Raw genomic sequence first — 24,524 nt, forward strand, 5'->3', positions numbered from 1 at the left:
TACCATCACAATCGGTGAGATGTTAATACATCACTGTCAGTATGTGTATGACTCAATTAAGTAGAACTTTTGACTTTTAAAAATTCTACAAAAATTTATATGATAATCCGCTAAGAACGCGACCTAAAATACGTGTTTTTCACTATTGTCTCATTTAAATTGCCTTAAATATAATACATTTTGAAGAAATCATGTGAATTAAAATGTGGGTAGTTTGATTTTAACTATATAATTGTATCTATAGAAGGGTAGTTTAGTCGCGACATTTAAATGACCAAAACAATTTTTCTAAAGGTAGAGACATTATAATATAATAAATAAATATTTGAAATAGGTCGACTATCTGTTTCAAGGTTGAGTTCGACATACCATTGCAATATTGCTCCAAGTATACATTCAATCTAACCATCTACTTTATTTTTACATGTGACGACGTCTATGATTTTTCAGTCGACTGAACACTTGAAAATGAATAAAGATAATTGGATGCAATCTTAGGTTAATACATCTATACTATCAACTCATTAATTATTTACATTCTTAAATTTTTTTACTCACATAATATTAATATTAATGTCCTAATATGTTGAATTTTTAGCACCTATTGGATTATATAATATACTTAGTTGTAAATATTTTTATTTCTAAGATTCAAAATTTTTTTGTAGCCATTGGAAGTGTAACATGGTGGAAGATATATTCCATATTTATTTGTTCATTAAGAAATATTGAGGGACCATTATTCTTGTCTAGTTCTTCAGGTGCCCAAAAATTATAATTAACTATAATAATTATTCTACTGTATTGATTCTTTTTTGTACTATATCCATATCTAAAAGATTCTTTTCATTTAAAAACAAAATGTTAATATTTTATCAAGTAAATTAATAATTACAATTTTTTAATCAATATTTTATTTACACACGTTAAAAATAATATTAAATATTTTTTTCTCAAGATAACATACATTTTTCTAAATATAAAATATATATATTTTTCAATATTACAATTATTAAATTATTTTTCGTATATATATATACACATACAGACACACACCTAATCGTATATAACTACTTACATTAACACATATTATTATATCTTTTTGATCATTTGATAATAAAAAAATCTTATAATACCAAATACATTAACATTTTTAAGTCGTTTAAAATAAGTTTATCCAAATACTTTTAACATATTGCCTCGATTTATCAATGATTCCACCGGCAGTAGTAAAGTGGTCAAACTCTACACTTATCAAGTTTGATTCTCAAGAATCATGTGAACAAAGAAACACCTGGACGAATCTTAAAATCATATTATAAAAACAATTTCATATTTTGTAATTTTGATTTTTTTTTATTAGAAGAGACAAGTCATTGAAATGCAATCAAATCGAATCTAGCTCGAAAAATTTAAAATACTCAAGCCCGAGCTCGAAAAAGTCGATTTCGGTTTTTAACAGTTGTATTTTCCGTTTTTAGAAGTTTTGGTTTGAAATGATTTGAACTGAACTTTATTATTTTAAATTTAAAGCAAAAAAATTATATTATAAAATTGTAGTATTGTGAAATTAATTTTTCAACATATGGAATATAAAATAATATTAATATTTAGTTTTATTTAGAAATAAATATAAATAAATGGTTAAATATAATTTATATAGATCATGACATAATTTAAAGAACAAAAACTTGTATGAGACGGTCTCATGAATCGTATTTTGTGAGACGGATCTCTTATTTGGGTCCTCCATGAAAAATTATTACTTTTTATGTTAAGAGTATTACTTATTATTATGAATATCGGTATGGTTGACCCGTTTCACAGATAAATATTCGTGAGACCGTCTCACAAGAAACCTAACTCAATTTAAAGTATCTATATATACTACAATTAAAATATTAATATATAAGATTAATTTATGGTTTCGGTTTTTAGAAACCTGAACCGGACCGTAAGTCCAAAAATCCGTTTCTGCTTTTGAAAACCGAAAAAAACGGTTTCGGTTTTTGTTTTTGTGTTTGAGAGAGGTCCTGATGGTGTAGTTTTCCTAAGAGAGTATGCAGTGTAAAATAGATGTCTACAGTGTACAAAACGTTTGAAAAGTTGACGAATTAGCTATGATAATCAAGAGAAACAAAAAGGGATAGGCGGGCGGGGGCGCACATTCCGCCGTGATCAGCTAAATGGCGGTGGGCCAAAATTAACTCAATTGTCTCCCTTGATTTGCGCCCACTCCATGTAGGCCGATGTCTCCTCTCCCACCAAATAATTATGAACAATTTAATATTTCAATTCTAGTTTTATTTCAAATTATACTCTTCAATTTAATTTCAAAATTTAAAATAATTATAAATAATAAAGAAATCATATTTTTAAATATTTTTTATAATTCATTTGATTTATATTTAAATGAAGATAAAAAATATAATTATAAGAAACAGTGAGATATTACACTGTAATTTTGATATATGAATTAAAATATAAAAAAAAAGAACGAGGAAAAAATAGCAAAGTAGAAATTAAACCTACAACTTGAAGTTTAAGAAACAAAAGCTCTATTCGCTAAGCTACATGTGATTGACATTAAATTTTTTACATTTTATTAATATATATAATTATTAAAACAGATAATAAAACCAAAAGTTATTTACTCTAATGATCTCACATTTAATAATACAGCATAGATGTTATATCGTTACGTATTTTTTTCTCTCTTAACTTTAAAAATAATAATAATAAAAAAAAAGAAACGAAGCAATCTGGTATTCCGATTTCCCGTACAATTGGAATTTTTTTTCAAAGAGAAGATGGAAGTAGGAGCCAGAAAAGCCGCATAGTTTGGTTTCTGACTATTTTTTTAAAAAATAGTTTCTGATCTATCCACACATTTTTTATATATATATATTTTGCAAATGCACTTTCCTTGAAGCGGGGTCAAAAATTACATGTTCGCACCACAATATTATTTAATCCGGTAATTATTGATTTTCAGCTATTTTAGTTCAATAACATATCAATATTTTTCAGTGTTACGTCAACAATGGACCAAAATAATATAAAATAAAATGTTAATATATAAAAACCAAAATTTAAAAATTTATTTGACCAAAACCCGTAATCGAACAAGTAAAATTGTTGAACTGATATATGCTGTTTAGATGTATGAAGTGTCGATATTTTAATGGAGATCAATCTCAAAAGGTGTATTGGGTCCCATGAAAAATCTTTTATTTGGATATAGGATACGACAAGAAATGATGTGATTATCAAAATGGTCGAGTTGAATGTGAGATAATAATTAATAAATAATAATATGACTTTTAATTATTCAGTTTGAGATAAAATTATAAATATTATCTTTTAATAATAAATAAAAAGAAAATAAAAAAAATATTAATGATAATATTATTGTTTTATATTTAATAATTTGATTGATGTATGATAAATAATTAGTTATTAAAATTGATATAAGATATATAATATTGACATAAATGTATAACCAAACATTGGATGAGATTCCTATCGAGCAATTAATATTGAAAGCTAACTCCATGTTTGATATCATCATATCACGTTAACTTGTGCCATTACTGTCATCCTATCGAGTTGAAAAATTGATTTTGTTTTAGGCAAAAATTCGTGTGAGACGATCTTACGGGTCGTATTTTGTGAGACATATATCTTATTTGGGTCATTCATGAAAAAATATTATTTTTTATGCTAAGAATATTATTTTTTATTGTGAATATCGGTAGAATTGACCCGTCTCACAGATAAAGATTCGTGAGATCGTTTCATAAGAGACACACTCTTTTGTTAAAAGGTGAGTGTAATGTATTCGAATTAATCAAACACGAGTTTGTAATGTTTGATTGTGTTCCATGATCGACCCAAAATCTACCTAATTTTCCAGAATCTCACTTATAATATGGACTTATGGTAGTGGATTTAAAAATGCCGACTTAAACACGTAAAAAAAAAAAAAAAAAGTCGTCAAAAGTGGCGGAGACCGTATTGCTTTCGGAGACATACAAGTTTTCTTAAATCCATGTGTATAATATTTCAAAAGTAAATATAAACATCACACCTTCTACTATTTTCGATTTTTCTGCAGCATTCTGGAATTAATTACGAGTCACATTTTATATATTATACACAAGATGAGTAGTGTGTCCGAAAATCAAAATATGTGAACGGGCGAAAAACCGGAAATTCACGGAGTCCCGCGGCTGGTAAACTTATGCCATGACGTGTTCAGATTTGGGGTTACCTAAAAAATTAAAACCATAGACCTATTTAAAACGGAATACCGCGCTATCACAAGATATTTAGCCCAAAGAAGAGCCACCGACTCAATAAAATTTGGAAGGAGACAAACTTATTACAAGATATTTAGTCCAAAGAGGACGATCATTCCACTAATAAAATACACACACATACACAGTATGAAAACATTCATGTCCATTACATGTGACAATCAGAATTTGTTGGTAACAAATCCCTTTTCAACTTTTAAATGCACAAAGTACGTAAATCTCCTACGAGTTCCACTCAAGGATCCCCGTTTGGAACCAAACATTTCACCCTATCTTGTGGGGCACTGTCCCCATGAGAAGATCAAAGGTCCAATTTTAACCGCGCATATGTGGGGCCACCAATTTCTTTAAAATCAATGGCCCAAATCCTGTGGAGGCAGTAGCATCGACACTACCATTTGGAACATGGACTTTGACCACATGATAACCCAATGATAAATTCGTGAACAAACTAAACCGATTCTGAACCACCGCACAACACAATGTGTCAGCTAGGAAAAAAGTGCATAGATCAACAGCTGAAATTCAAAAAGAAAAAACTTTAAAAAATTGAAACTCAAAGATGCTGATGATCGGCATTCGCAATTATTCGAGATCGGCTTAATTTTGTTGAGGGTAAATAGTGTGTGTTTCGAACAGGTGAGTTTAAATCTATGGTCGATTTATTCTTTTCGTGCCCTTTAGCTTAAAAAATATGAGATACAACTCGTGATTGGCTTGGTACAAAGAAATTAATGGGTACGGCTATTGTACTCCTTCGTGCCTTTAGAGGCGCCTACCGTGGGAAGTCTATGCTTAACAAGTCGAGGCTATTGGCATGTGCTGCTATTATTTATCAGATTTGGAACGCACAAAACCGAGCAATATTTGAGAATGAGACTACTTGTGTTGAAGATGCTATTAAAGGATTAAAATTACATGTCTTCGCTGCCTACCGAATGCGATTAATGTATTACAGTAATCTAGAGAGGTAGGTGGTTTGAGTGATGTATTTTGTATCTCTTCTGAGAATACTAGTTGTTTTTGCATTTACTTTTTAATCATTTAGTAAAAACATTTTTCATAAAAAAAAAAGAATGCGTGCAAAACTCGAAAGCCGCCCCCTTCTTCCTCCAAAAGGCGCCAAACAAGAGCACATGCATCATTCCCATCATCAAGAATGTATTAATTGCAGTAATTTTATCCCTTTTTAGAATAAGATACAAACCCATTATTAATTTATTTTACCTCAGCCCATTTTTTTTACCAATGGGCACTCCTTTCTCCATATATACCGCCCTTTGGCTCTTACTTTTCTCACAAATCCCACCCCCCCTTTCCCTTTCCCTTCTCGTTGTCTGTCTCATTAGTTTAAGCTCGTAAATCCAATACTACGTTACGCATTGTATGTAAACACGGAGGGAATTACTCTCTACACTAAATATATAGAAAAACAGATCTTTATACCACACAATTTAAGTTTTTTTTCATCATTTTCTGAGTTAACAGTAAGATTATAATGGAGAAATCTGCTGGACTCTGTTTTTCAATGGCTCCCCTGTTTTTGGTAATTGGGGCTCTGCTTCATCGGGCAATGGCTTCCCATGACTATGGCCAAGCTCTGACTAAGAGCATTCTCTTCTTCGAAGCTCAAAGATCTGGTTACTTACCCGAATCCCAGAGAGTGCAATGGAGGGGTAATTCTGGACTTAATGATGGGAAACTTAATGGGGTGTGTAGTTCTGCTCTTGCTTTTACTCCACCATTTTCTGTTCCATTTCTTCATTCAGCCTGGCTAATTCTTGAAAATCTCACAGGTGGATCTGGTGGGAGGATACTACGACGCAGGGGATAATGTCAAGTTCGGTTTGCCCATGGCATTCACCATTACCATGATGTCATGGAGCGTGATAGAATACGGCGGGCAAATGGGTGGTAGTGGTGAACTTGGCCACGCCATTGATGCTATCAAATGGGGCACTGATTATCTCATTAAAGCTCATCCCCAACCTTACGTTCTCTATGGAGAGGTAAACACCTGCTCCCATCATTTACTGTTCATGAAACCACCCCGGATTTGTTATAAAATAAATAGATTTTAATTTACGTTAACCCACACAAAGGAACTTAAGTATTATACAAATCCTGAAGACAAATCTAGTATGAAGTTCAAATATCGCTGTTTAGTTTGAAAATTAGGATTAGTTTATTATTATTATTTGTGTTCAACCAACGAATTGATGTGATTTTCATGGTTGAAATACTGTTGATGTAGGTTGGAGATGGAAACACCGACCACTTCTGCTGGCAAAGGCCGGAGGACATGACCACCTCAAGGGCAGCTTACAGGATCGATCCCAGCCGTCCGGGATCCGACCTGGCGGGAGAGACTGCCGCCGCCATGGCGGCTGCATCCATCGTCTTCCGCCGCTACAATCCTTCCTACTCCGCGCTGCTGCTTAAACACGCGTACCAGGTTGGTGGTTCTTCTTCAGCCTTTTTTTTTTGAGTGTGGCCGTGGGCGTATTTTATTAAACGGTTGTGTGAGAAACGGTCGCAGTAAATTAGTTGGTTACGGGGAGCTCGGCTTTTAGTAAGTGAGGTCGTTGTCGGTGCATCATAGAAGTGGGCGCCACATTTATTACTAAATCTACTGTGATGTGGATACGTGCCTGCGAAGCAATCTGCTTGTTGGCGCATTTTAGCACAATAAATCAGTAGATGTACCATTAAAAATTTGTGTGATACGATCTCACTTATCTTATTTTGTGGCCTAGATCTTTTATTTGAATCATCCATGAAAAAATATTAGTTTTTATGTTAAAAATATTACTTTTATTGTGAATATCGATAGAGTTGATCAATCTCGTAGATAAAGATTTGTGAGAGAAATACTCTAAACTTAATAGATTTTGACTTACATTAACTTACATTTTTCTTACTAAATATAAAATTATACTAAAAATAAATAAATATCTTGTTAGTTAACAATAATTTTATAATTAATAAAAAAAATGTAAATTAAGACATATAATCCATGTTGAATTATTTATGAATATTATTTATTCATAGCTGAAACTAATGCAATAGGTCATTTTCATCCTACACTGGCCACTGCTACACAAGGTTCCATTACTCAATCCAGGATATATTTATTTATTTATTTATTTGCTTTTTTACAATTTTCAACTGTGTACATTCAATCAAACTACGAAGAAAGTAGTGACAAGTGAAATAAGCCATATTCGAACTCTAAATTTTTGTCAAATAAGCTAGACTTGATCTGATATCTCTTGTAAAAATATGAAATTTTTGTGATAAAAAAATAATATTCGGGTTGGGGACAATCTCACGTAAATTTTTTGTCATTATAATATTTTGAATTTAGTTGGTCGCTGCCTTGTTAATTATTTAATAAATATAATGAAAAGAAATTAAATCTTACTACAATAAATAAAAGTTGATATAAATGCGGAGTAAAATTTTTCGGCGCATAAAACGGGTCATGTGCAAATCTGGCCGTATATCACGGGCATTGTCTGTGACCGTACGTGTAGGGTGAGCTTTCAATCCCAGCCGTCCAATTAAACATTTCATTGCATCCTGACGCCGCTGTCGGTGCGACGGAACACTTTTGGAACACCCATTCTGCCCTTACCTTGCTCAATCTAACATTTGGATCTTTTCCCTTGTTTCAGCTGTTTGATTTTGCGGACAAATACAGGGGCAAATACGACAATAGCATCACCATTGCACAGAAGTACTACCGATCTGTTAGTGGATATGCTGTACGTCATTCCACCATTAATTTCTTGGATTATTAATATATATAGATACATAGATGTAGATAAACAAAAATTAATCCCTTTACCTTGTTCTTGATTATTGAATTTTTGGGCAGGATGAATTGTTGTGGGCAGCTGCATGGCTGTACAAGGCTACAAATAATCAGTACTACTTGAATTACTTGGGGAACAATGGCGATTCGCTCGGAGGAACCGGCTGGGCTATGACCGAATTCGGTTGGGACGTTAAGTATGCTGGTGTTCAAACCCTCGTCGCTAAGGTACATTATTGACACATGGGATATGTGATTGAGAAAAAGAAAATTAAGAAAACGTACAAAAAAATAGTTATAATCTTGAGATTTTTCATTGATGTATATAAAATGTCAAAATTTTATAAATTATTTCTCATATGGGATTTGATTTATAATCTTTGTGTGCGCTGCGTGTGAGTCAATATTTTTTTTCTGGGTTGCTTAGCATATATCGAGATCAAGCCTCTTATCTTACTCCCTCCGTTTCATGGATGCTATGTTTTATTTATAACAGTTAATTTATAAATATTTTATCACGACAGAGTAATAATTTTTTTTTAAAAAAAATCATGTCTTCTTGTTTGAGACGTCCTGCAAAAGTCTACACATGGAATTTCAAGTATATTTACTGATTCTTGGCCTTCCTTTTATCTACTTGCAGTTCTTGATGGCAGGGAAAGGCGGTCGATATACATCAGTCTTTGAGGATTATAAAGAAAAGGCTGAGTTTTTCATGTGTTCATGTCTTGGAAAAGGTACGCGCAATGTTCAAAGAACTCCCGGAGGCCTCCTTTTCCGGCAGAGATGGAATAACATGCAGTTCGTCACCGGTGCTTCATTCCTCGTGACTGTCTACTCTGATTATCTTTCTTCTGCTGGCCAGTCCCTTAAGTGTGCATCCGGCAATGTCTCACCCACTGAGCTTCTTTCATTTGCTAAATCTCAGGTGTTTTACCGACAATGATTATATATAAGATGCAAAAGAACTTATGGTTACATGGAATTTAAACGAAATTTTTTATGATCCTTAGGCAGACTACATTCTCGGAGACAACCCGCGAGCCACGAGTTACATGGTTGGATATGGAAACAATTATCCAAGACAAGTGCACCATCGGGGTTCCTCTATTGTGTCATTTAAGGTAAACCCTTCATTTGTCAGCTGCAGGGGAGGATATGCCACTTGGTATAGCCGAAAGGGAAGCGACCCGAATCTTCTTACAGGAGCACTTGTGGGTGGACCTGATGCTTACGACAATTTTGCTGATGAACGAGACAATTATGAGCAAACTGAGCCAGCTACTTACAACAACGCTCCACTCATGGGCTTATTGGCGAGACTACATGGTGGTCACAGCGGTTATAATCAGCTCCTTCCAGGTTAGTTAAATATATTCAAATATGCATCCTCTTGCAAGTTTTCGTGCGGAGTTTCCTTCAAGAATTAACTCATTTTTTTCCATTTGTGACCTTAGTGGAGCTACCTGCGCTTAAACCGATTAATATGACTCCAAAGGAAGCTGTAAAGTCATCTTCAGGTACCATTAATCATCTCTTGTTTCTTGTTCAAGGTGTCTTTAAGTTCTCGGATGGAAGAAAATATTGATTCTTGGATTGCATATTTAACAGCAAATTTCTGTTTTGCAGCGACAACAAACCCGATTTCTATTACTCAAAAGCTGACAGCTTCATGGGTTCAAAATGGGTTAACTTCTTACAGATACTCAACAACAATCACCAATAAATCTTCGAAGAATGTGGAGAACTTGAAGATCAACATTTCCAAACTATATGGTCCTATATGGGGTCTCACAAAGGCTGGTGATTCTTATTTGTTCCCATCATGGATCAACAATTTGGCTGCTGGAAGAAGCACGGAGTTTGTTTATATCCACTCATCTTCACCAGCAGAGGTCTCAGTATCAAGTTATACTCTTGTTTAAGCTGTTCATCACATCTGTTTTAGCTAGATGGTGATCAAGAATTCTGCAGCTACATGACAAGAAAATCTATATTTCCCTCTGTTTTTTTTCCAGCGACTATTAGTTTCAATTACCTGTTGATTTGCGATCTGAGTAGGGCTTTTAATTGAAGTCTTGGTGATAAGGTTGAAAATCGGGGAGAGAAAGGAGCGACTGAGATGTTGAAAACAGGTGCTCGTCCTCTTTCTTCTCCACTTCACCAGTCATAGGATAGATATAGATAGTAAAGTGAGAAGTCAAGATAATTTATTTCTCAGTATCATGTCTCTTTTTTTATTTGTTCTTCAGAGAAGGTGTGAGATTTCCCGTGTCGCCTTGTTCTGTGATTGATGTTTTAAACTTTATGATAGCTTATATTTTGCTATATAGTTTGAGCAAATCCCTTCGTATTTCTTGAGGTGTTCTTGTTTATTGTTTTCTATGATTCATAGAAATACTTACCAAATCATATGTTTTTCATTTGAGAGTAGCTTGTTCCGTTCCTTTGATAACTCATGCAACCATAATCCTTATTGCGCATTAGGGCATCCGTTTATCTATGTTATTAACTTTCCATCTCCTCAAAAATTATGGGGTCCACGAGCCACATATTCTTTACATTAACATTTTCCCATTATTAACACACATTCACATTCATTTAATATCAACTTTCATTATTTATGGATCTCACTGTCCACTTACTCATTTTTTTTTAATTTTAATTAATTCAATATCTTTTTTTGTAAAATTTTACAACAAATATTATTAAAAATAAATAGTATTATTATTTTAAAAATAACTTAATTTCAATATTCATTAAAATATTACTAAAAAATATAAAAATATTGGGCTCTTTTATTTAAAATATTATTATTTTTAAAAAACCGTCGCAAGTAGCGACGTTTTTCAATTTGCGACGGTTTACGAAATAACTTTTAGAAAATTTGGGTGCCCTTATAAATAAGAAATAACTTTTATTCATACGGAAAGACGTGGGTATTTTGGCCATGAAAATCCATTTTAAACTAGCACTTTTTGCAAAAATAATATAGCAAGATTTTTAAAAATTTATTTTAGAAAATTTTAAAAAATATTTGGCAAAAACTTGTGTTAGACGGTTTCACATATCGTATTTTTTGAGACGGATCTCTTATTTGGGTCATCCATGAAAAAATATTACTTTTTATGCTAACAATATTATTTTTTATTGTGAATATCGATAGGGTTGACCAGTCTCACAGATAAAGATTCGTGAGATCGTCTCACAAGAGACTTACTCAAAATGTTATATCAGTAAAATTATATAATAAGGGTAATTGTAATTTTAAATAAGCATTCACCAAGTCAATTAAAAACTAATTAATGTCGATACCTCAACTTTAGTTATATAGTAGGATATACATAAATTGTGATCGCATCCTAATTTACATAGGAGATAAAAGCAAGGGGGAAAGTGTTCATAATTAGTCAACCAAACTCCGGATATCTGAATCAATTTAAAAAATTATTCGATGAAGCACCTGTAAACTGTTATTTGACATATATCATCAACGAGTTTATCTTTTGTGAGACGTTCTTATGTATTTTTCTGTTACATAAATCAAATCGATTCATATTTAAAGTGAAAATCAATATTTTTAACATAAAAATAGTATTTTTCATGAATCGGATCGGATTGGAGATCCACTTCACAAAATTAACTCATGACATCGTCTCATATAAACTTTTGTGATATTCAAAATATCATAATATGCAATTTGGAAAAATCGTCTCGGACGAATAACAACAATAATGATCTAATTTTTTATTGAAAAATAAATTTCACTCAAATACGAAATACCTATATTAGCGAAAGATTCTAGAAAAAACTAATTTCGATATTTTAAATTAAATTTATGGTGGATAGGTCTCTAATTTATACAAAATTAGATGAAATAAACAATGGATAGGTCTATATATTCTTCAATTAATATAATATTTTATTGTACTATTAATTTTCCATAAAATTGCTGCGAAGTTCGTTTCATAGGCCCAATTGGCGGGAAAATATCCATCCAGAGTGTTTTTTGCACCAAATAGTTCATGTCCTCGTGGTCGTACGTGGAGAACCCTAATTTAGTATCGCATCACTCGCTTTCGATATGAATTAATAATCTCCGTGCGTTTCACTGCTGGATTTCACGCTCTGGAGAAAGTATAATTCCCGATTGTCTCTATCTCCCCTTGCTCTAGAAGATTGGGGTTTTTCTCTCTTTATAAAAATCGGTATTTTGTTACGTTTACTTGCCAAATAAATTGATTCTTTACTTTTCAGGTATCATAGGATTTCAATCTCGATAAACATATAAAATCAGCTTTTTTTTAAAAAAAAATTATATATTTATTTTGTTAAATTCTTTCGTTGATAGGGTTTGCTGAAAATGGCTACCGTGTTTGAAGATGAAGGTGATACTGAACCCACGATTTCAATCGGAGATTACCTCAAGGCCGTTGAAGAAGAAGAGCTGGTCAGTAAATTCTGTGATATCTTGGTCGTTTCTAGTTACAATTTATTTCATTTTTTTTCCTGGGAAGATCTGATTTTGATAGGTTGGTGTTTATTTGTTATTGAGATGTGGGGCCTGTCAAGGTGGAGAATAACAGTAGGCTAGCTTTACTACGGAATGCGTATGTGGTTGAGGAACTGACGCTGGAACTCGAAGATATCCCTGAATTTAGATTTGATCTTGTGTGGAGATGTGAGGCTTGAACGCGATATTATAATAGACTTTAGTAATCGATGACATTAGAAGTTTAACTGTATGTAATGCAGCGGGTGTAAAATCTGATGGTTGAGAGCGTCGTGATTTCATCCTATTTTCGTCCAACTAGCATTTAATTCTAGTTTCCCTTTTTAGAGTTCTTGATGTTATTCTGAAACTCCACAAGTTTGTCTTGTTCATATACCCAAATATGGGAATTTATACATTGACTCAAGCTGTCTCTACCTAAAAGCACATTCGTTTATTGTTTCATATTTTGATGCAAACCGGATGTTTGTTAGTTGCTAAAAAAACTTGCTTATTGTGTCAACTAATCGTTTTAGAATGTGCCCCAATTCCAGATGTTTTATTGGATGTCATTGGTTTAAACAGACTAATATTTAGCTACAATTGGTAACGGATGGGTCTGCTTTTGGTTGGAAATCAGTTAGATTGATGACGAAATTGAATTAGAGAAATAACCTATTTGATTGCATAATGTTTACCCCATTCTATTTTATTTATTTCTTCCTTTTTTTCTTTGGAGGATATTGATTGGTGCTCTAAGTATCGTTGGTCCTTTCCTTTTGCATAAATATATTCTAAAGGAAGCAGATTTGGTCCTCGGAGGTGATGAGGGCAAGGAGTGCACCTACGGTAAAGGTTATACGAAGAGGCAGGCAATTTTCTCATGTTTGAGCTGCACGCCAGATGGGAATGCTGGAGTGTGTACAGCCTGTAGCTTGTCTTGCCATGATGGCCATGAGGTATATCTCAGATCATTTTCATTAATGTTCGTACATTTTTCGTAAATTTTTAAAATGTATTAGCATAGGCAGTGTTGTAGACCGAAGTTTTCGAAGATGTTATTTAGGTACTTTTCTTTGTTGTGAGTACTGAGTAGTGAGTAGAGATACAATTTGAATAGTTGTTGAAAAATTAGAATTTGCTGCTGATTATGCATGTGAATGTTCCATATAAGTACTAAATTACCTCATCACACTACCAATGCTTTTACATGGAATGATTTCAATGGATATCTATCTATGTTCTTTTTGCTTTCGATTACCCGAAGTTAATCTTTTGCTTCTCTCAAAGAGAAAAGGTTGTTCTATTACTCTACAACTTTTCAATTTATATTCATTCTACCTGCTATTGAAAACGATCTCCATAACTCCCCTGCCTCAGATCAAAATTGGCAGGTTAAACTGATGTTAAGGCTACTCATTTTTTCTTTGGAGTTTGTTAATCTGAGATTCATAAAACATTAATTAACAATGGTTACAGTCTACACATACAAGTGCACTGTCTCTTGAACCTAGTTACATACCGAGATTGTTCATGATATCCCGATCTAAATGGAAGTGCATTAATGATTGACTATTGTGCTTCCAAATAGGATGTGACTTCTAAACGTATCAGTATCCGCCTTTTGGAATTTCAGTTTCTAGCTTGATGTTGGGCATATGTTTCTTATTTTATTATGGATGTTAAATTACTCTCCTTACTGTTTGAAAAAGATCGTGGAACTGTGGACAAAAAGGAATTTTAGGTGTGATTGTGGAAATTCGAAATTTGGGGAGTTCTTCTGCAAACTTTTAGCTAACAAAGAGGTGGAAAATTCAGAAAACATGTACAATCATAACTTCAGAGGCATTTACTGCACATGTGATCTGCCCTACCCCGATCCAAATGCTGAAGAACAAGTGGAGATGATTCAATGCTGTATCTGCGAGGATTGGTTTCATGAAGAGCATATTGGTCTTCAGGATGTTGATAAGGTTTGCAGCTTTTTTAATGCCTATCTTTTCCCAGAGACGTGATGGATGTTTGCACTAACATGATGAAGTGTTGCTAGATTTCTATATTAACCGTAGGACCTAACAACATCCTTTTGTTTTCACAGATCCCAAAAGACGAAGAAGACGAGCCGCAATACGAGGATTTCATCTGCCAGGGGTGTGCTGTTGTTTGCTCTTTTTTGACGTACTATCCCCAAACTCTTTCAACATCAGATTCGTCAAAATCTTTGAAGGAAAAGGCAGTTCTGGAAACCGCTCCTGCTGTCATGACATCCAACGAGCTTGATAATGGTACTGCACTTAATGCAGGAGATTCGGTTAATACTCAAAATGGGAAATGTATTCTTGAAATAGACCTGGTTGAAAATTCGCCATCACTTGGCAAAAGCAAGGCTATGTTTCTCTCCAAAGGCTGGAGAGACATCATCTGCAAGTGTAAAAAATGTGCAGACTTCTATGCCAAGAGGCGAGTTGGTTACTTGGTCGACAAAGAGGACTCAATTCCTGAGTATGAGAGCATGGCGAAACAGAAAAGGGATGAAAATTTACAGAAACAGGAGGGCATTGAGATGAAATTTCTCGATGATCTTGGTCATGTAGAGAAAATGGAGATATTAAGTGGTATAGCTGATATGAAGAATGAGTTTCGAGCCTTCCTGGTATGTCTGCTACTAAATATATCCAAAAATACTGCAATTCATATTTCAGGAAAAAAAACATCTGACATTTTGTTAGCAGGAATCCTCCGACCCCTCAAAGGCTGTTACACCTGCAGATGTCCAGCAGGTTTTCGAAAATCTTGCCAAGAAGAGAAAACGTATGCCGTGAGTCTTTGGAATCTAACTGCTGCTGCATATTTATCTGCACGTAGTTGGTGCATGTATTCTTTAATTCTCGTCATATCTGGATTGCATAGTTTTTGGCTCTCCCTATATGAAGAATTGACGATCTTGATGTTTTGTTGTAAACCGTGTGGATCTCATGTAACTACTGGCAACTTTTTCTACCTCATATAGTTAATACTGTGTTTTTAGATATTGCATGCATTTCGGGGACCTTTCAAAGTTTCAGGGAGAAACATGCGTTCATATTTTGTTATCTGCGCTTCTCTCAGTCTCTCATGTTTGGTTAATTGGTCATGGAAACAGTGTGGAGGTTCTGTAATACCTAGCCATTGAGTTACACTTTGCACATAGGGGTGTCAAATGCAACACGATCCGTCAATCTGACACGACCCAACACGAAAAAAATCAGGTTCAAGTTGGTGTTTCTCGGGTTCGGGTCGGGTTCAGTTCGTGTGGGTTCGGGTTAGTGTCAGGTTAAACAGGTCGCGGGTTGACCCAAATTTTTTTTTTTTTGAAAATATTACCTATATTTTTATATATTGTATCTTTGAACAAAATATATTGTATATTTATATGATAAATTTTCATCATTTAATATTTATTTTGTATATATTTTTATTTTTTTAACAATTGTTTATTTGGTTTAGTAAATATAATTTAATTTTCTACAATTAAACTTTCAAATTTAAATCGAAAATTTTGTTATTATGTGTTTAAATTAAAATATTATTATTATTTTTTATTTTTTTGAATTTTTTTCATTAATTTTTTTAAAAAAATAAATAAAATTCGGGTTAGACAGGTTAGACTGGTTGAGTCGGGTTAGACGGGTTCGTGTTCGAGTTGGGGTTTCGGGTTGTTTCGGGTTCGAGTTGGGTTCGGGTTGAAAAAAAAATAAAAATATTCTTTATAACACCAATAATAAATATTCCAATGTCATTATATAATAACAGGAGCAAACCTTGTGAATTATTTTTTCTAATATATTGATTTAATTTTGTAACAAACGGCTTTCAATGGATAGTTGAAAATTAATATTTTCTCCCATTAAAGCAACATGTATTCTTAATTTTTAATTTGAAAAAAATCGATCGAAAAAGTTTTGATAGCATGATAGTTTTTACATGATAATCGAGTTTAATTAAATATATAAAGATGTGCCATTATGGAGTGCTTAGTCAAATGTAATGTTGATGCATCGATTCCGTCATCGACTACATTTAGAGTAGATCTCTTGTGAGACGGTCTTACGAATCTTTATCTGTGAGACGGGTCAATCTTACTGATATTCACAATAAAAAGTAACAATCTTAGCATAAAAAGTAATATTTTTTAATGAATGACCCAAATAAGAGATCCGTCTAACAAAATACGATCCGTGAGACCGTCTCACACAAGTTTTAGCCCTGGTCTCTTGACGAGGTTGTTCAGTTCTTGTCTCCTGACGGGGTTGTTCCTGCCTCGCCTCAGCATGAGAGTGTTCGGGTCCCATCTGAGGACGCAATGATGCAGCATAGTTAACTCTTCTGCTCCCTCTCCTCCCTACCATCTCTACGTCTCAACTCAAACTTTCCCACAGAAGTGATACTCACGAGAAATTTATGGTCCGATTCCAGCAAGTGTCACTAGTCCAGATGCATGTTTCAAAATTGTCCCGAGCCTGAAATCACGAATAAGACCGTTAGAAGGGGGCCAGGAGGGTGTCCTGGCGTAGCCCCTCCGACGCTCAAGTCAGAGACTGATGATAAAAGTGGAGAGCAGCTAAGGGTGCTGCTGAAAAACAATATAGTGAATCGATTAACTGAACACTCAAACATGATATTTATAGGTAAATACCCGAGCCTTTGATGGGTTTGTCTTCCATTTGAACTAGGGATAAGCCAGGGGTGGTAGACTCATCAATGGGGTATCACATATTTATTGATTTTAAAACTAAATCTAATGGTACAAAATAAAATTTTATGATACATTCTAACATAGACTAAGAAAATAAAATACAAACAATAATTTTAATATTATCACAACAAATAATACAAACATGATTAAGACTGAAAATATTATCTTAACATAAGATTACAAAATAAAATTATATCAATTTGAACTCTGAATCTGTGGCACTGCCACATAATTGAACTTTTTTTTAAGAAAACAAATAAAAAAAATTATAATAAAATACCAACAATCCGGGAAACACTGCGCGGATTCTGCTGCTGTTATACTTTTAAAAAAGTTTTTAAATTTGCAATATTTTTTAAAAAAAATATAATTTTTTTAAAAAATCCGTTGGATATATTAATGATGCACTCAAAAAAAAATACTGTTTATGATTGCTATCTATTAGCTCAAGTGTGGCAAGCAAATTGAAACTACTTCCAGCAAAGTAGCTACCACTCTTTCTTTTTTTAAAAAAAAATCAAGAAGAGTAGGTCTTTTGTGAGACGGTCTCACGAATCTTTATCTGCGAGATGTGTCAATCCTACCGATATTCACAATAAAAATTAATACTCTTAGTATAAAAAGTAATACTATTTCATGAAAGACCCAAATAAGAGATCCGTTTCATAAAATACGACCCGTGAGACCGTCTTAGACAAGTTTTTACCAAATAAAAATGCTTACTAATCTGTTTTTAGATTTTATATGACAAATATTAGAATTATTTGTAGAATCTCTCGGAACCCAGACAGCAACATTTGAAGAAAAATCACGTTAGTGAGGACAAATTGAGATTAAAAATAATAATTATAATCTTGACCATGCATTTTGTCATCATCGATCACTCACAGCCTTCCGACCTATATAAATAAAGAGTACTGTTTTTTATGTTTACGCGCTATATATCAAAATTTTTTTTACTACGTCACATGTTGTCATGCTTACATCCAAAAAATTGTATTTTTTAAAGCACCGCATACGAAGACTCGATAATGTTATTTTTTTGGAGTTAGAAGATAAATATGTTATGATTGGATCTCGAACTCAAAATCTTGTCATAAATTTGATATTTTGATATAAGATATAAGTCATCGACCGAAGGTTCGATAATGTTACTCTTAAGAAAATGTTGAATAAATGGTAAACAGTGAATGAAATGAAGTGTGAGTTGTCATACATTGAAAAATGTGACAAGAATAATCATCTTTATTAGCTCCAAATTTGTGCTAAAATTTTGGGCTCCGAGGGACACCAAAAGTTTTAGGAAGGGGGAAGACGTTGATAAGTTGAATATCGTTGAAACACATGCGCGCGACCCGGCTGGCTCGGCTCGGTTAGCTGAGGTCAGGTCTCTTGAACGTATTAATCTTTTTGGATAATATTTATTTGAAAAATAATTTTTCATTTTGGAAATAAAGACTGCACCCATTCGGAACAATGTGTCCCTTAGGCTATCACAGACCATCTGCGATTGGATCAAACAGTGTGTTCGTTCAAAAGATTGCGTGTGATCTCGTGCGTCCTTTGGCCTTTCACAGAAAGTTGTGTTTAGAAGGTTGCTCTAAATAATCCCATATTTGCATTGATCATATTTTTTTCTTGAATCTTTGCTGCATTTCTTTCTTGTTCATTTTGTGCTTAAAAGCTCTGCATTCTCTTGATTCGATGTCATTGTATCTTAAAGACGATTGCCGTCAACCTAGAGCACTGTTATACAGACAATTTCATCTTGCGGATAAAAGACTTATCTTTGCCTCGAATTACTCCTTTTGATTGAATAATCACATAAAGTTCGTGAACTTCAGAAACCAAAACTGTTAATAAAAAGGAAAGAGTCGGAAAATACATGGAAACATCGGGCAGTCGGTACATGTAAAGGTACAAAGAAAGCAAGATTCGATATCGTTTTCTAATAAATTTTGCGGGATCTCTTTTGAACCGATGCGTTATATTATGACAAATGATATTAACAACTAAGGCTGAAACGGTCCAAGTACTATATTTTATTTTTTCCCCAAAATTCGAAGAGTTCACACTAAAATTTCTTCATGTGCACCCTTGTTCTACACTAAAAGTTGGTAAACTCCGTAGCTTAGGGATTAATTAATGATAATAATCCAATTATCGTGGGGTCGAGATGTAAAGATTTGAACTTTAATTGACGAGGGTTTATATTTTTCTTGGCCGCGGGATATAAATTATTTCAATTTGGTTCAATATCTGTCGGCCATCGACCCTCGAGAAGGTATTTTGATGGTTTTGAATTTGGTGTCTTGCAGAGCACCACCGTTGCTGATGTTATACTACATACATCAGTGCTGCATTGATGTCACAATGCCATATCGGAAAAATAACTAAAATTACCAAAAAAAAAAACAAAACAAAAAACAAAGATAATATACAAAAAATGAAATTCAATAACATATTGAAATATATATAGCTCCGCAAATCTTGAAATCTATGAACCATAAACATCTGGAGCCATCTCAATTTTTTTAAAACTAAAAATTCTTTTGACTTGCTTCATTTTTAAATTTATTCGATTCGTAATCTTTAAAATTCAAACTATAATCTTATAAATTTGAATTTAAGAGCTTATATTCTTATAAATCCAGAGCAAAAATGATATATAGCGCAAGAGGAGTGATTTGGATTGAATAATCTGGGAAATAAATTTATTACATTACGTGGCTTTTTTTTTTTTAAAAAGGATGTCTAGCTATATATGTCTGTTGACTCTACTATTGACATACTAATTTGTTTTATTAAATTGATATTGATTTCAAAAAATTAAATATACCCATAAGCTTTATCATTCTTTTAAATTTGGATGACACACTTATTAGAAAACTGATCTACAACAATGATATGCATTAAATTTGTAGGTATTTCTTTTGTTTTCAAGTATATTAATAAATCGATTCAGATTGCATGATATAGTGAATTTTATGTTACATCGGACGAATTTCACCTGATGTAACTATTACATTTGGATTGGTGTGGGTCATGTATTTGTGTACGGTGGTGCATAATCTATCGACGAAATTCACCCAATGTAGCATTGAATCAACTTTTTAACATCGATTTATTTCCAACTCCACCCACTATTTACGTGAAAATTGAAATAGTGTGTTTGTTTATATATCTATTTGTCTCTCTTTCTATATATATATTCAGATCACATGTGTCCAAACAAAACACAAACAATTTATCAATAAGAGTTGATTGATTATTGTGTTTAAAAATTCTATAAAAAAAAGGTTGATTGATTATTGTGTTTAAAAATTCTATATATAAAAAAAGGGAGTATTGCCCCCACATTCACATGCACCACAACCACTCCTATCAACTCTACTCCATGACTGAATAAACAACTCATTCTTTGTTCATCAAACAACAAGACGAGCCCATATATCTTCTCCAAGAGGGATACAAAATCCCACTAAAAAGAATGGGAAATTGCATGAATTCTTGCAAGAAAACCCCACAAAAAGAGAAGAAACCCCGCGAAAAGGAGCCGAATTCCGGTGACAACGAGGCCAAGAAGAGTGGGAAAACCAGAGTAAAAATAGTGTTGACGAAGGAGGAATTGGATTGGCTTTTGCTCGAGGTGAAAAATACAGGAGGGAAAAGGCTGGAGGATGTTTTGAAAGAGATACAAAGAAGTAGGGAAAATGGTTTGGGTTGGAGGCCTCGTTTGGATAGCATTGTTGAAGAAATGCAAGAGGATATGGAATAATGGAGAGAGATACATCACCTAAGCTAGATAATTATAAGTTAAGTTATTTTGGTTATCTTATTAAATTTTTATTCCATATTTTTCTTTTCTTTTTGTGGGTTTGTATATATTTTTTTGATGTGTGTCATGATATATATGTAGACATGAGACGTATTTGTAGTGGAGTTATTTTTTTATTACTTAAAATGTATGATTTATTGGGTATTAATGTGGTCGATTAGTGTTGTGCATATCCTCCATTTTTTTTTTTGGCATCAATCTCTTATATAACTTGTGTAGTTTTGTTGATCCTTTTTCATTAAATCCCCACTATTAATTTGGTCTATTTCATCTAGTTTTGAATTTAACCTTTGTGATCATATCCAAAACGTAAATATTTTTTATTAAATCTCCTACAATCAGGTTGTATTTGGATTGATGAATTTCAAATCCGTTGATTTCAATTTTTTATTTTGCTTGAATTAATAAAATTCAAGTAGATTTCGAATAAACTTCATCTCAAGTAATAAATAATAATTGTGATAGATTTCAAATACACTAAGATGAATATTCAAATTAAATCAAAAAAATCAATACAAACGCGACATTAAACTCACATTTTTTTAAAAAAATGTGTGAAGCTAAGGAATATTTCTATCACCATCCGCTTACAAGATGAGAGTTTCATTTCGAAAATAAGTTTTATTCATTATACCTAAAAAAATGTACTTTTTTTAGTTAAAAAAAACTTGAAATTCATAATAAGATTGTTGAAGGGGCAAAATTGAATGCTGATTTTCAAGCAAGAAACGAACAACAAAAGTGTGCCCCTCAAAAAATAATAAAATTACAGAAAACAAGGAAGAAATAGAGGAAACTGAAAAATGAAGTATATCACACGAAATCAATTTTTTTTTTTATAACACATGAATCGAGTTCATTATATATTTTACTATTTGGAATTTGGATGCTAAGAATTTCAATTTTATTTTTTATTTTTTAAAAAGAAGAAGCTTGTAAAAAATGTTCACAATTGCAAGGGTGAGACCAGAATCTCACCGACTGCGTGAGATATTTAATTTATCACTCGTCCAATATATATATATATATATATATATATATATATATATATATATATATATAAAAGCAGAGTTGTGCTAGATTTAGTAAGTTCTCGGTTAAATGACATTCTAAAAAAGGAAATAAACGAAAATGTGGTAAGATATATTATAATAAATGTCTAAATATATTTAATTCATTATTAAAACTGCATATTAATGTTTGTGTGTATAACTTTTTGAAAATTGAATCTCTTCTTCGAATTACAAACCAAATTAAATTGCATTTCAAATTTCAAATCCAAAAATTAAATTCCATTCTGAGAATTATAAACCAAATTCAAATTGTTATTCAAAATTTAAATATGAATTCTGAAAATTTGAAATATGTTTAAAAAATTGTGCTCCATTGAAATCATTTAATTAATTTAAAATTAATGACACACATATATAGATGTAAGTTTATTAGATGAACCAATTTTTAATTTGATTTGATTTTTGAGATCTAATATATTTATTTCAATGATAGTATAAAATCATTTTTCTCTTCAATATATCAACTTTAATATTAGATCAACAATTTCCGAAATAATATAGATGATTAAAAAATAATTGTAGGTCAATTTAATATAAACTATCATTTTTATTAATTTTTTATTCATGCAAAATAATAAAAACAAGGAAAAATTGTTAATTAACATATTTAAAATTAAAATATATGTATGGAATTTGACACACTCAACACGCTTATTTTGTTAGTTAAATTACTTCAAGGCCAAAATTGAGTATGAAGTTGTATAATAGGCTATTGTTAATAATCTATGTTAAATAAATTTATATTAAATACCAATTACTATTTTTTTTTACTTGAATACATTTATCTTGTGAGTTATCATTATAAATAGTTCTTTTAGAATTAGTTCCATTTATTTTAATTATTTTTTGTTGTAAATATTTAAACAGAAAATGTGGATTTGAGAGCCAGAGTATCTCAACAATTAGTTTTCATGGTTCATTTAAGATGCTGATTCCAACATCATTATCTATGTTAAATGATATTACAAATGATATGATTTTTTTAATTAAATAAAATACTTTATCTCCAACATAGATCATTCTCTTGGATTATGGAATGACACTAGATTGATCGTGACAAGGTTTGGAAACCATGTTTTGGAAGGAAAAAATCTTACCGGAAGTAATGCAGGTCATAAAGTGCTTATTCCAAGAATGTCATTGACGCCTTCTGATCTAAGGCTTCCTTTTAAATTTCAAAAAATACAGTATCATTTGATTGTATCATATGCAACGACAATCAACAAAAGTTAGGGGCAATCATTGTCTTATGTAGGACTTTTTTTTTTTTGAAGAACCCTGTTTTTAGTCATGGTCAGTTGTATGTTGCTGTATCCAGAGTTACGAATCCTAAGGATCTAAAAATTTTGATATGTGATAGTGATAGCAACCCGATAAATTCAACGACACAAATGTTGTATTTAAGGAAGTTTTTCAAAATTTGTAATTTGTTTTTGTTTTTGTTTTCTAATTATATGATCTATAATCCATTTAGTTTATTTGTATTTTAATTTAAATTATTTATTGAAATTAAAACCACATTAAATGTGTGTATCATGTTTATCATTTTATTTTGTTACAGTTGCTGTTTTCTACATAGTACATAAATTTATATGTGAGTACAATAATATTATTGATAAACACATTATGTCATTCATTGTCTAATACAAGCGTGATATTAATTTTCAGCCGAAATACAAAAATGGTTATTTTATTCAATGTTTCACTGTTAAGATCTATATTATGAAAGTCACGATATAGAAAGAATAAGTAAATTATCATACATACTAATTTTAATAATCAATTAGATAAAATAATTGTCCGTGCATCGCACGGGTGAAAAACTAGTTGCATTAAAAAACAAAGTTCACAATTCATTAAAGTTTGTCTTCTGAAAAAAGATTAGATCATTTGACACCAATATTTCATATCCACATTTTTTTATTTGAACCAAACCAAACCAAACCAAACCAAATGATTATTTGATATGTGGTTTAGCTAAAATCAATTCTCTATTTTGTTCATAAAATGCTGAACGTGCATATATTACCTACTCACACTAAAAACTTATAAATCGATCAATAACTACATGCCTAACTTTTTCACTTCCTATAGTTGAAAAATCAGAGCTTCATATTTTTAATTATATTATATAATTACTAAATCATAAGAATATATCATCAGGGGGTGTAGCTCATATGGTAGAGCGCTCGCTTCGCATGCGAGAGGCACGGGGTTCGATTCCCCGCACCTCCATTTTTTTTCTTCGTT

General features: G+C 32.2%; 2 protein-coding genes and 1 non-coding gene across 5 annotated transcripts; all 3 read left to right on the top strand.

The window, feature by feature from the left end:
• Positions 1 to 5,602: 5,602 nt before the first annotated feature.
• On the top strand, positions 5,603 to 10,491 carry LOC142555627 (endoglucanase 6-like). The gene is made up of 9 exons (XM_075666599.1): positions 5,603 to 6,030; positions 6,116 to 6,328; positions 6,574 to 6,774; positions 7,997 to 8,086; positions 8,200 to 8,364; positions 8,780 to 9,064; positions 9,150 to 9,498; positions 9,594 to 9,656; positions 9,766 to 10,491. Exons 1-9 carry the CDS (start codon positions 5,818 to 5,820, stop codon positions 10,059 to 10,061), a joined length of 1,875 nt encoding a protein of 624 aa, XP_075522714.1. The 5' UTR covers positions 5,603 to 5,817; the 3' UTR covers positions 10,062 to 10,491.
• Positions 10,492 to 12,072: 1,581 nt separating this feature from the next.
• Positions 12,073 to 15,668, top strand: LOC142555629 (uncharacterized). 3 transcript variants are annotated; one of them, XM_075666601.1, is made up of 6 exons: positions 12,073 to 12,393; positions 12,488 to 12,586; positions 13,429 to 13,587; positions 14,341 to 14,601; positions 14,727 to 15,281; positions 15,361 to 15,668. In XM_075666601.1, exons 2-6 carry the CDS (start codon positions 12,500 to 12,502, stop codon positions 15,448 to 15,450), a joined length of 1,152 nt encoding a protein of 383 aa, XP_075522716.1. In that variant the 5' UTR covers positions 12,073 to 12,393; positions 12,488 to 12,499; the 3' UTR covers positions 15,451 to 15,668. The 3 variants fall into 3 exon arrangements, with proteins under 3 accessions (XP_075522716.1, XP_075522715.1, XP_075522717.1); XM_075666600.1 differs by having other exon boundaries at positions 12,073 to 12,344; XM_075666602.1 differs by having other exon boundaries at positions 12,073 to 12,273.
• An 8,768-nt stretch (positions 15,669 to 24,436) lies between these two features.
• TRNAA-CGC (transfer RNA alanine (anticodon CGC)) lies at positions 24,437 to 24,509 on the top strand. Its single transcript has one exon. It is a non-coding gene; the product is annotated as a tRNA-Ala (tRNA).
• Positions 24,510 to 24,524: the final 15 nt, after the last annotated feature.

Source organism: Primulina tabacum, chromosome 9 (assembly GCF_025594145.1).
Source record: "Primulina tabacum isolate GXHZ01 chromosome 9, ASM2559414v2, whole genome shotgun sequence".
Classification (NCBI taxonomy): Eukaryota; Viridiplantae; Streptophyta; class Magnoliopsida; order Lamiales; family Gesneriaceae; genus Primulina; species Primulina tabacum.